Source organism: Phascolarctos cinereus, unplaced genomic scaffold (assembly GCF_003287225.1).
Source record: "Phascolarctos cinereus isolate Bilbo 61053 unplaced genomic scaffold, phaCin_HiC Scaffold_3;HRSCAF=262, whole genome shotgun sequence".
Lineage (NCBI taxonomy): Eukaryota > Metazoa > Chordata > Mammalia > Diprotodontia > Phascolarctidae > Phascolarctos > Phascolarctos cinereus.
The window spans coordinates 187,975,651-187,989,427 of NW_027555736.1; the positions used below are offsets into that span (position 1 = coordinate 187,975,651).

Genomic DNA, 13,777 nt, shown 5'->3' on the forward strand with positions numbered 1-13,777 from the left:
TGTTCTGTAAAACCTGGACTCAGTCAAAAGGCTGCACCCAAGGACGTAGAAGGCCACGGGTTCCCCATCCCTGGGGTAGGCCATCTGCCTTCTTCCCTCAGCAGACCCCATCTGGTGTACTATGGATGGGTGTCACATTTTAGAAGGGACAATGGTAGGCTAGATTATGTCAAGAGGAGGGTGAGGACACTGGAAATTGTACATAGATGAATCAGCTGAAGAAATAAGAATTGTTTAATTAAAAGAACAAAAGACCTAAGGGGAAATTGATCACATCTTTGAATAATTCCTTCTTACCTGAATTGAGAAGCCTGGTTCAGGAGACAGCTATAGTCTTCTGGAAGTTCTATCAATTTATTTCTTTTTCTAGGATACCTAGGCATTTAATATAAGAGATCACATTTCATACAAGAATAAACTTATAACAGACTAGGGTGAGGGAAGGGAATTAAGATTGTCAAAAGGTAGCAAATGAATGTCTCCCTCTGCTTTAGATACTATACTGAATCCTGTTATATACTGAATAGAGGGCAAACTAAAAATGTTGGGATTCAAAGTCCTCCAACTTGTTCCATGTTTCTATTTAATTGTATATTTCACTGCTCCTGTGAGCCGATGAAACCCTGTTTGACTGATTTAGTCCTAGCCCTGGTGCATGTACACTAAGGCTTAACGGACTGGGAGACTGGACCCTGTCCCCTCTTCCCAGATGCTAGCTTGCTGAGGCACAGTTATGGTTAAGTTTCCTGGCTGCCTGCCATCAATTTCTCATTCCTTATTAAGCAATTCAGAGATTATACTCATTTTAGTAATCTACACCACAGCTGTCAAACACTTCAGTATAGCCAAATTAAAATACAATTGGGAAATATTTAATGAAATAAATAAAACTACAATAGAACACAGATAATATTATGTGGTTTTCTAAGTCAAAATGTGGTTGGCAGAGATCTTTATATATGATTTAGTAACCCCGTTTTTATTAAACACCACTGCTCTAAAATGTCCCACTGCCTCGTGTCACTGGTGAGAGGGCACTCTCCCATAAGTGCCACCATCACCTCTCTGTCTAAAATCTCTATATAAAAGTTTGTGCCCTGGGTGGCTCTGGGCTGCTGCACAATTGGAATGTGTGTAATGCTGCAAGTCCAGGCCACCAGCCCGGTGCTGCCCCTAGGAATGCAGGGAAGTGGGGGCCACATACCCATGGGGTTCTCTCTTGGCAAATGTTCTCCTATAACTGCTAGGCTCCCTTCTTTTTGCACTGAAACTCCCAAATGAGAACCTGCTGCAGTCAGATCTTCTCTTATCATCCTTAGGTCACACTATGCTCATTCCTGCCTCTGAACATACTCTTTCCCTTCTTAAATATATTCCCTGCTCCTTTCCACTTATCTAAATCCTGTGCATCCCTCAAAGTACTTTCTCAAAACCTGCTTCTATCATGAAGACTTCTCTATGCATGGAATGATTTTTTCTTTCTTTCTGGGAATTCCTATAATAAAGTCTGTTATATTCAATAGCACATTTTAATTTACGTTGTCTTTTTTTTTTAACGTATGGATATATTATCTCCCTAATTATTTGCTATAAGACTGTGTATTCTGCTTTACCTTAGCACCATCCTAGGGGCACAGTGTAAAGCTCTGGATGATAACTGTTAAATTGAGATGCAGAGCTATAGTGTTAGCTCCTGGTTAGGTCTCCAAATGGGGTGTTCTGGCTAGTTCTAGTTCTGTTCTAGTTCTTTTATTAGTTTAGCTTATTCTCTCCTTCCTTATAATTCTATGCCCTTCCCTTTGCTATATAAAAGAAAAGCTGACCTCAAGAACAAAGTGGCTGGCACTACAGAGAGAGTGAAGTTTTCTATTCTCTAGGAATATTTACATAAAGAGGTATAGGAAATGAGGAAAATGTGGCCAAAGCCTCATTTGTGACAGTCTGGGTTTTGATGGCCCCAGACCTTTACCCCCCATGTAAATGGTGATGGCATCTTAACATTGGGAGGTCATTTCTGTGACTGCCTTTAATTAGAGGGATGGTTCCCAAACCATATACACACACCACAAACAAATGCAAGGGGTCTGAGAATCCATTGGTACAGCAAACACTATCATTTTGTTGTTTTAAAGGAATGTGGACAAGAAAGGGAAGAGAGATATTGGGCAACAGCTTGAGGAGATGATACAGTCCAGTGAAGGTTTTTTAGGGTTGGTTGAGACTTGGGTATGTTTGAAGTCAACAGAGAAGCAACTAGTGGATAATGAAAGGCTGAAGATTTGGAGGGGAGGATAATTCAGGATGCAATGCACTGGAAAAGATGAGAAGAGGTGGGATCAAATGTACATATAGAGGGGATAGTCTTAGCAAGTAAAGGGAATACCTCTTTATAAGAGCCAGGGAAAAAGGAAGAAAGAATGAGAGATGAGATCAAGGAGTTGTGACACTGAAGAGAATGGGAGAAGAACTAATTTCAGGCAAAGAACCCACACATTTAAAAAAATGTGTGTACACACACACACACACACGCACATACGCACAATGGGGAAGAGAGGACAAAGGAGAAAGTAGGTAGGTATCTTACATGTACAGTGGCAGGTGTAATAACTACTTCAGAAAAGAAAGTTGAAAAAGTAGAACCCACCTGACCACAGTGTTTTTTCCTTTCAAAAGGCTGTGTAAGGCAGGATCAGAACACCACCTGGATAGCAGAACCGCCCCCCCAAAAAACAACAAGAAAAGGTAAGCATATCACAAGTGAAGACTGATGGCCAAGAGTATGGTTTTTTTCTATTTTTTGTATCCCATTTCTTTTAAGCTGACATCTTGTCCCTTATCTTATTTTCCTTTCATTCCTTTCTTCTATTATTGTTGTTGTTATGGCATAATTCTTGATTACAAAGGTTGAAATGGAATAAACAGAATATACTTAAATAAACATATAGGAAATTCGACAGTCCAAAATTCTAAGAATAATAAAATTCTGACTAAAATTAGCATAACCTATACACTCAACACAAATCATGATAGGTTTTAAAACTGATTAACTGATTGTGGGAGAGGGAAATATGAGATATAGGAGGAGAGAAAGAAGGGGAAAAGAAGAGAGGGGCAAGAATGGTGGAGAAAGGTGAGGCAAGGAGGGAAGAAGAAAAGGGAGAAAGAAGGAAGAAAGGGAAGGGAGAAAATGGAGAAGGGAATGAAAGGGAGAAGAAAGAAAAAAAGGAGAGGAGCAGGGAAAGGAGAGAGAAGAATGAGAGAGGTAAGAGAAATGGAGGTAAGTCATTTATAGATAAAAATCTACAGAATAAATAAAGTTGAGTGGATGGATGATTAAAAGAAGATAAGTTTTAAAATAAAAATTTTTTTGTAAAAAATGGATTACAGGAATTGAGAAGAAAAGTGCACTATCTTCCCTTTTGAGGAAGCAGTGCCAGCAGAGCAGACATTCTTTTGAGTGAAAGAGAAAGCAGTTAACCTCCTGGTTAGTATAAACCAATACTAAGCCCTGTTCATTCACTGCTGATCAGTCTAAGGCAGTCTTTTCAAATTTCTAAAGTTATGTGTTGTCCCAATACCAAGTTAAAATGACATTTTGCCTGCTTAGTACCTCTGGAGCAAGGGGCTTATAGTATCCCGATATTCCTGGAAAAGCAGGAACAGATTGGTGGGTAAGGATAAATAACTACAGAGTGCATTGAACTGACTTTCCTCACAATCTGTAAGAGAAGAAAAACACATTTAGTGAGCATATTATCCCATACTAGGGATTATATTATTAGAGTTTCTATTTTACATTTTTTATATCTTTATGAAATTGAAGTTTGCAAATAAGTCATCATCTGCACAGTAAAATCACATGAGAGAACAAAACAAAACGTGTATTCATAATTGCTTGGGAAAAAGCCACCTCCTTTATCAATAATCTTAAGAGTTACAAGGCATATATGTTGGCTAAAGTAGGGTTTTAGCCAAGAGGTAGATTCACTCCCTTGATTAACACACCAAGAGAAAAGAATGAAGCTTGTAGAAACATTAAGACCTAGAGGGTCTGTTGACTCCTGAACTCAAATCTCAAAGTGCAAAAACCCCTTGGATAGTTGGTAAGAGCTAATTCAGAAAACCCCAATAAAAACAGAGCGAGGGTGAAGTTAGAAATATCTCTTGGCTCTGGGTGGCACATTTACTGTAGAAAAAGCATTGGGTTTGTATTAAGAGGTTTGGTTTGATTCCTGACTTTGTTACTTTCAATCTGTGTGACCTTGGGGAAGTCAAAACCTCTCTGGGCCTCAGTTACCTCATCATAAAATGAAGAGACGGAACTAGATGCTAAGGTCCCTTCCAGCTTAAAAGCCTATGAACTATGATATGATCAGTCAAAATAATAACAGCCAAACTCTAAGTATTAAGCAACTGGTGCATAAGAATCTAAAACCAGATGATCCTTAGCTAACCATTAGGCAGCAGAGCAGGAATCTTTAGCCCAACTGAGTGTTATAAGTAAAACGGACCTTATTCTTGCTTTTGTATTAAGGAATACACATTCCCCAGGCCAGGCATGGAGGATGAGGGTATCAGGTCATCTCTTCTGTCGCTTCCACGTACCATTACAGCCAAACAAAGGAAGAAATGACGCCGGCTTTGTAGAAACATGCTTCACGTGTGCATTTTACATGCGAAAAGAACATTCTAAACACAGGCCAAGATGTGACTTAGAGAATATGAAGACAGCTTTTTTTATGATCTTATTTCTGAATGACCCACAGATGCAACATTAGCATGGTGCCAGGGGTAATCCATGCATACAGTGTGAGAACAGACTATGTTTCCATGGGCAAGTGGTTTTCCATTAAACTGTACTGCCTTTACCCTTGAGCTTGAAGGAGAAAAATGAATTTTCTCTGGGAATTCCCAAATTTCCAGGTCTCTGGCTTATTTTCAATACAGAATGGCAGTCGTATATACCTGACTGTAGTTCTTCAGGTGGTGGCACTTTCAGCAAATAATGGAAAAACAAAGCAGCACATCGAAGGTAAGAGGTAATGCCTTTCTTCACACAATCCCATAAATACCAACCAGGAACATCACAGCTGATGCATCTATAGGACAGAAATTCCAAAAGACTGCAGATCAAAATACTGAAAAGAATGAAATTCTAAGGTCTTAAATTTGCCCTTCATTTTCTTCAAAGAAACAAACAAAAAAAACACAGAATTTTTACCTATGTTTTATTTTATAGCTATTTAAGACCAAAAAAGGTTAAGATTTGTTTATTTAGAATTTGTTCTATAATTTTCTGGGGAAAAAACAATATTTTTAGCAACCTTCACTAGTTTCTGAAGCAATGAAATCACTCTTCCCCCTACTCTCTTCCTGTCCTTTATTTTTTCCATTATAAAAGGCTAACACTTAGGTTTAAAAAAAAAATTAAAGAAATTCAGAATTTCATGCTGTAACACCTTTGAACCTACTCTTGAGAGTATTACCCTTCAGTAATAAAGTGTAAATCATAAAACGCTAATATGAATAAGTATTACGATATCAATCAATATGCTCTTGGCTTCTTTGCTATTTGCCTGTTGAAAGAGAAAAAAGGAAGACTAGGGAAGCCAGGCAGCAGACATACAGAAACAAAGTAGAAGTACGATATTTTAAACTTCTGTAGTATCAACATACTTTACTTACATTTCTTAATTGGTCTTAACTACTCTAATATGAGCAAGTGTGTAGCTAAATGAAGTGCTATATGAGGGTCAGTTGGTTTATAGGACTGAAAAAACAATTTGTTGTGTTTCTAAAACATCGCTTTAAAAAAAGCTAGTCCAAAATCCATTTTATTTTCAGAGATGGCTTCAGCTACTTGTTCACGTGATCCACTGAGGCCTTACTTCATAGAAAAACCATCTTGTGTAATCACACACTTTGTATTTACTCACCAGTAGCAAAAGAAGTCACACATTAAAGGCCTTTATAATAATTCTCCAATGCTAACAGCTATATATGCATATGGTCACATTTTGTTCTTGGATAAGAAACCTTGCAGAATGATCTAAAAGTATTTCTTTTCATAATTGTAACAGTATTTGGTCATTTCTCTTTGTCTCATGACTTTTAACAGAGAATAATAAATCTGACAGTCGCATCCCAAATACTCCCTATTTCTCCTTTGGTTGCTGCCCTTCTTTCTCTATCCCTCCTTCTCCTGTGAAGTGCTTTACTTACCTATCTAAGCTAGTGCAAAATGCTACTGATTGTCTCTGGAGTCTAAGTGGACTTGAAAGGTTACAAAAATCAAATCTGTACTCTAGGAGCCTATAGCTGCTCTTAGAGAGATATCAGAGTTCCTTAGCATGCTAATACATTTCTTTGTTTTCAGTCTGACTTCTTCTCTTTTACCCACAATTACTGGACCTCAGCTGTACAGGTATGTCTTTCCCAAAAAATCCCATTTGTCTTGGTTCAAAAAACTCCCGAACAAACTCCCAAGTGCTACTTACCCACCAAAATACTGTGAAATTTCTGAGTAGAGAGAAGATGCAAAACGAGCCTCCTCACTATCTTCTTGTAACTCGGCAGGCAGGTTATCTGTGAAGAAAATAACCCATGAAATGATTTCACTCATTTACGACTCAGTTACAAATTGCAAACTCTTTGTTCCACAGGGCTGAGACGCTTTATATTCCCTTAAAAAGATGCAAGAAGGGACTTTTGACTCCAAATGGTTAATTCTGCAGATTAGTACTGTTAAGTCAACTTTGCTGGAACAAGACCTTGCTAAATATGGGTGTTTAATAAATGTTGGCCATTAACATAATAATCACATAGATTAGCAGTCATCCACCTACCCTGGGCGCCTAGGAATTTTAGCCAGGCTGGTAGGAATTCAACCTGCAAATGGGGAAGCAGATTGCTGCTCCTGCTGCTGTTGCCACCAAGCTCAATCTTAGAAGCACAGGGCTGGAAGGGACTTTGTGAGGTCATTTAGTTCATCCCCCTGTCTTCAGGCAAGGCCATACCTAAACCATCCCAGAAAGATGAGAATCTATCTTAATTTTAAAAACTTTCAGAGAAGGGGCTTCCAAAACCTTCCTTGTCAACCCATTCCAATAGTATGAAAGCTCTTCATATTCCTGAAAACTATCACTAAATTGCTTGGGCTGAAAAAATGCCATTTCCTTTAGCTTTTCCTCCTATATTTTATCCCATGCTTTTAGTCTTCTGTGTTCCTCTTCTGAATTCTCTCTGGGCCTTCCATATCTCTCCTTAATGGCTAATCCCATAAATGTCCACAATATTCAAAGAAGCACTGAGCATAAAAGATAAGGATAGTTCCAACATCTCATATTACTTATGCATCCTCAAGTTTTTCATTCAAAATTTACTTAGGCATCTAGGTAGTACAGTAAGACAGAGTGCTAGTTCTGAAGTGAGGAAAACCTGAGTTCAAATCCAGCCTCAGTTACTTACAGGCAATATGACCTTGGACAAATCACTTAATATGTCTGCCTCAGCTTCCTCAACTGTAAAAGGGATAATAACAGCACCTACCTCCCTGCGTTGCTGAGAGGATTAAATGAAATAATATTTATGAAGCACAGTGCCTGGCTCATAGTGGCCACTTAATAAATACTTGTTCCCTTCCCTTCCCCCTCCACATACAAGACACTGTATTAGGTGCTGTAAGGGATATAAGGATGAATAAAAACTTACAATATGGGAAGGAAGCTAAAACAAGGTATGCTTAACATAAGTGAATAAAAAAGGTATAAAGTACTATTAGAATTCACAGGAGAAATGAGGCAGCTAAGTGGTGCGGTGGATAGAGCACCAGCCCTGCAGTCAGGAGGATCTGAGTTCAAATCCGACCTCAGACCAAACACTTGACACTTACTAGCTGTGTGACCCTGGGCAAGTCACTTAATCCCAACTGCCTAAAAAAAAGAAAAAAAAAGAATTCACAGAAGAAATTCCTTTTCACTGGCAGGGCTGGGAGAGAAGAAAAGAACATCAAGAAAGAGATGGTAAGTGAAGTGGGCCTTGAAGAATTTTTACGGCAGAAATTAGAGGAAAGAGACTTCCAGGTGTTGGGAAAAAAATGTGAGCAAAGGAATGGAGGTAGGAACGTGTAAAGAATGTTCCGGCAATGGAGAGTTATCCAATTAGGCTCCAATATAAGATTCATGGAGTGCTAAGTGATATAGTTGGAATGATAGGTTGGGATTGGATCAATGAAGATCCTGAGAGACATGGTAAGGAACTTGGATTTCATTTGGTAGACAATGGGGAATGAATGAAGGTTTCTGACACAGGAAATGATAGATCTGTTTACACTGGACTGCAGTAGGGGTAGACTAAAGGCAGAACATGTAGTACATGTAGTACAGGTGAGGTGTAATGTGGGACTGAACTGGGATAGTGGCAACAGGAAGGGAAAGTCAACAGATGCAAGAAGTAGGGTAGGGATTAGAGAGGATGACTATGAGGTCAAGGATACATACACACATATGTATGTATGTATGTGTGTACATGTATATGTGTACATATATATACAGACATATACGTATACATGTCATTCTGCTTTTAAACTTTGATATATATCAGTGGTCCTCAAACTTTTTAGTCTTAGGACCCATTTATACGCCTAAAAATTACTAAGGGCCACCCCAAAGAACTTTTGTTTATGTGGGTTATATCTATCAATATTTATCATATTAGAATTTAAAATGGCATAGTCATTATTATTAAAATACTTTTGATCTTGTGGACTCCCTGAAAGGATCTAGGGGATATCCTTTAGACCACACTCTGAGAACTGCTAGTTTATAGACTCTTATGTCATATGTAACTATTGATATAATTTCTACTGGGCCTGGAAATGAAAAAAGTTGGATCCCAGGAAAAGACATAAAGCTACCTTAGCTAGGGTCTCTGACAACAGACTCAATGACGAAAGGTCAGAAAACATTAACAAAAGGTCCAGGACTGGCCAGAGTGCATGTGGTAAATGTCCGCTATTTTCTCAGGGTGTTCCATCTCCCAACATTTTAAGATATGTGTACTGAGCTAGCACCACATGAGAACTCATTACAGTCCTGGGGTTTAGTCTGTAGTCTGACTTCCTGTTGTCCAATCTTTAGACAGGGAAAACCCTATGATCTCCCCCTTCTATCATCACAGGATACTGGAAGGTAGAGGTACCAAACAACTGGTGGATGTAACTAGTAAATCTGCACCTGCTGTTTCCCTGATCCCAGTGACTGAAAGCTGTCTTAAGCCCTCTTCCCTAAATACCTTTCTTTGTATTAGTCTCCACCCAGCTCAATTCAACCATTTCCCGAGTCCAGTTTCCTGTTCTTGCCCCCCTTTTCCATTATGTCCTCTAGAATCCCCCACTCAATTGTTAAAAAAAACTTCCATTTTTTCCTCAATTTCTTCTTTTCATACTTTTCCCATATCTCTCACTCACAAAAGCCTGGATTTCTTAAAAAGACAGAGTATTATTTCTTATTGCATTTTGGCTCATGTTTCAAGAAATATTAGGTCAGGAAAAGGAACTGGCTTGTCCTCTTTCTCCATTGCCATGTCTTAGTCCTCTACCCGCCATCATGATGAGAAACCCTCTCTCCTCTGTGGTTCATCCCATCCATCTACAGCACCCTACTCAAAGCCCTATTTTGGTTCTTTGCCAGCTTTTGCTTCCTGTTTCTCAAGGAGTTCAGTACCTAGATCATAGCCTTCTACTAGAGTCTACACACTGCCTCCTACCTGAGGACTTCTAACATACGTGCTGATATTCTCTCAGGCACCCTACTTCATCAATCCCTTCGACTCAAATGAACTATAGCTCCATTTTACCTCGGACATTTATAGGGTGGTTACACCACAGCTCCTCCTGTCACTGACAACTGGGATATTTTCATGATTCCAAGCTCAGAAATCCCTTCTGATCACAGTCTCCTGTCCTTCCACCTATCCCTCTGCTGTACTCCTTCTAAGCCTATTTTCTGTCCTCACTGCAACCTCCAGTGTATCTCTTTCACCTTGTTCTCCTCGTCCATCCTTGTCCTGCCCTCACTGTTTCTTCTCTCCATTGTTTTGATCCCGTAGTTGATCACTTCCGTCATGCCCTGTCCTTTATTCATGACTCCTTTTGTCCCCTGCCATACTGCCATTCACATCCTGCTAACCCTCCATTTTGAAACACTCTCACCATATGCCTTCTCTGCTCATTCTCAAGTTGATGCTACTGGAAGATGTCACATTACTTTGTTAACTGAGTCCACTACAAATTTATGTTTATCTAATCTCAACTGGAAAACAAGGCAAAGCTTTTATTCCCCCTGGATTACCTTTAATATTCCTGGAAGGCTTTTCTACCTCCTCTCAGCAGATGTCCTATTTCACTGGAGAAACACAGGTAATCCATCTGTAGTGAATTCCTTCTCCCCTAATTGACACTTCAAAATCCCTCTTCAGCTTCATCTTTCTTCACTCCTCTCTTGGACAAAAAGTGTCCCTTCTCTTTGCCAAGGGCAATCTCTCTCTCTAGGTAACTCCTCCCAACTCTTATGAGCTGGTTTCATTAATCATTCAGTCTCTTCCTTATCTTCAATCTTTTCTTATCAATTGTCTTTTCCTTCACTAATTACAAATATTTCTGTTCCCAACCCACCATTAAAAAACTCTTACTTGACCCTGATATGTCCTCAAGCTATTATACTATAGCTTACCTCTCTTTCATCACGAAACTCCCAGAACCATCTATTCCTTCGGTCTCCACATTCTTATCACCCGCCTTCTTCTCAGTTCTTATGTCCTTAGCACTCTCTGCAATTATGAATATTGTTGCCCATGCCTCCATATTAGATAGCTTACCCTTCCTTGGCATACTCTTCCTTGCTCTCTCTTGGTTCTCCTCCAATCTGCTGCTACTTAGTGGTCTCCTTTATTCATCTCTTGCTCCCTTAAAGTTAGTTTTCTCCAGAGCTCTGTCCTAGGTATTTTTCTCTTCTCCTTTTAAGCTCACTATATTGGAAATCTTATCAACTACCATGGGTTCAAATATTAACTCTATTCCATTGACCCAAATTTATGTGTCTAACTCTAATTTTTCTCTTGAAAGACGGTTCCACACCTGCTCTGGTCATCTCCATCCAGATAACTCACAGGCATCTCAAATTCAACATGTTCTAAATGTTCTTGCTCCAAATTCTTTGATTTCTATTAAAGACATTACCATCTTTCTTGTCATCTAGATTCACAACCACAGAGTCTTCCTTTCCCATTCCCCTCCTATACCAACTGGCTGCCATGTCTTGACAATTCTACCTTATAAAATTGCTCACATGCATCCCCTTGTTTCCACTCGGCCACCTTCCTAATTGAAACCACAATCACCTCAAACTTGGACTTCTACAACTATTTGGACTTTCTGCTTCCAATCTCACTTCAACAAATCATCATCCACACAGCTAGCAAAACAGTCTTTCTAAGGCACAAGTCTGACCATGTTACTCCCCTATTCAAGAATTTTCAGGGGTTCCATGTGGGTTTCTATGATAAAATGTAAACTCTTTAGCTTGGCTATTAAAGCCCTTCATAATCTGGAACTAGCTGACCATTCCAGACTTACTTCATACTACCTCCCTTTACATTCTCAATTATAGCCAAACTGGCCTACCTGCCACTCCTGGAATTTGCCTCTGTACCTCTCCATGAGATGCCAAACCTAGAGCACATACCTTCCTCACCTCTGCCTCTTGGAATCCTTAGCTCTCCTCAAGGCTCAGCTCAGGTACAATCTCCTTTAGGAAGCCCTTCTTGATTCTCCTAGTGCTCTCACCCTCTTCAAATGGTTTTGTATTTACTTATCTCTTTCCACATTAGGTAGGCAAAGAGGTGCAGTTGATAAAGTGCCGGATACAGAGACAAGAAGAACTGAGTTCAAATGTACTTACTAGCTGTGTGACTCTGGGCAAGTCAATTAGCCTCTTATTCAAGTTCCTGATCTGTAAAATGTCCATAACAGTATTTACCTCCCAGAGTTGTTGAGAAGATCAAATGAGAATATTTGTAAAACATTTTGCAAACCTTAAAGCACTACATAAATGTTAAATATTATGACTATACTATGTTGTCTCTTCTAGTAGAATAGAAGTTTCTTCAGGTTGGGTACTATTGCTTTTGGTGGGTATATCTAGCACCCAGCTCAGTGCTTTCTACTTTGTTGGTACTTAATGGTTATTGGACTGAACTGAATGAATACTTTTTACTTTCTCAATTTTCATTATAGTATTCTTACTTGTGTACATGTTGCATTATTCAAAAGAATGTAAGCCGCTTTTTTTTAAAGCTCCTTGAAGGGAGAGATTATTTCTCATTTTCTGTCACTGTATCTCAAATGCCTTTTGTGTGTATAAGAGGTAACAAATAAATATTTACTGGACTAAATAGAACAGGTGTGGCATCCATCCAACTAAAGTCCAGTTCCAGTTCCATTCTCCCTTTCTGGAGCCAAGCTTAAGAATGCAAGGCTTCCAGAGCTCCACTAGTGAAGCACAGGCCACAGTCAAAGAAGTCATTAAGCCTGGGCCCCTTATTGTGTCCTCTAGTAGATCTGAGAAGCTCATCATCAAGGTCAGAGAAGTTCATTGTAGGAGATGATAATGATTTTTATTTTCTGAGGAGGACAGAGGGAGTGGTCTGGCCGGCTGTGAGTATGCATAAATCAACGTGGTTCTCTGAAGTATAGAATTATGTAGCATATAAATGTGCCCACTCAAATTATGTATTCAAAATAATCCTAATGTTGTTATTTATTTGTGAATACAGTGATTAAAAAGATTAACATATAGCAATCATCTTTTCCACATTGAAAACCTGTGAATACTCTGCTTTGTTTTCAAAGCCCCACTTACAAAACTGGTTGCTGTTTACAGTTCTGATTCTTGTCACAAAGGCCACCCACTACTTCCTCTTTTTGAAATGCTCACCCTATCCTCACCATCTGTAGGAAGGCTATCCATTCCTCTAGGCAGAATTTAAGCTCCATCTTCTTCATCTAACTTTCACAGAAGAATTCAGATCACACAGATCAGTTTCCTATAAGGATGTATAGTATTTTTTGTCTGTTAATCATTTGGTTCTTATCATATCCTGTCTATTTTTATCAAAGCTTTTACTAGGGCAGAACAACTGAAATTTTGGTCCAGGGCACCAATCCAGAGGTCACTGAAAGGTATTTGTTATGGTTCTGGTGGTTAGCTATTACATTATATTATGTTAGCTGTAAACTAAGACTATAAAAGCCTTGAAGAGGTATTACATCTCATACCTCTTTGTATACTTCAATGACCCTTACACTTGTATAAACTATGTGTTCAAAAAATGTATTATGTGATGATCCACAAGTGGTATGGAACTCCTAGATAACTTCCTTTGGTTAGTGGGAGAGATAAGACCCAGGGGAAGAAGGCTAAAGGAAGCTAAAGAAAAAAAAGATTTGGAGACAACTTAATTGCACAGAGTAGGTATTCAATAATGTTCTAATGAGATCTTTATCGAAAGACTGCTAGTCCATCTCCATTTGCTGCTAAAAAAGCTGTTCCCTAGCAAATCAGCCGTGTGACTAGTTTAAGGTTGTACTTTGGTGTGTCCTGACAGTATTCTTCTGCAGTAGTATATGGAAAATATGTCACTTCCCTTAGAGTTGTTGTGAGAAAAGTACCTTGTAAATCACAAAACAATAAAGAAACTGAGTTATTATCTAACTCACTAC

General features: G+C 39.0%; 1 protein-coding gene across 1 annotated transcript in view; it reads right to left on the reverse strand.

Annotated features, from left to right (window-relative positions):
- Nucleotides 1-13,777, reverse strand: part of UBR1 (ubiquitin protein ligase E3 component n-recognin 1) — a 149,854-nt gene that overhangs the window by 10,332 nt on the left and 125,745 nt on the right. The window contains exons 40-44 of the mRNA XM_021009248.2: nucleotides 6,498-6,585; nucleotides 4,966-5,099; nucleotides 3,611-3,719; nucleotides 2,645-2,701; nucleotides 298-375 (exon numbers count right to left, since the gene is read on the reverse strand). Of these exons, the coding sequence (XP_020864907.1) occupies nucleotides 298-375; nucleotides 2,645-2,701; nucleotides 3,611-3,719; nucleotides 4,966-5,099; nucleotides 6,498-6,585 (466 nt within the window). The remainder of the gene's footprint in view (nucleotides 1-297; nucleotides 376-2,644; nucleotides 2,702-3,610; nucleotides 3,720-4,965; nucleotides 5,100-6,497; nucleotides 6,586-13,777) is intronic.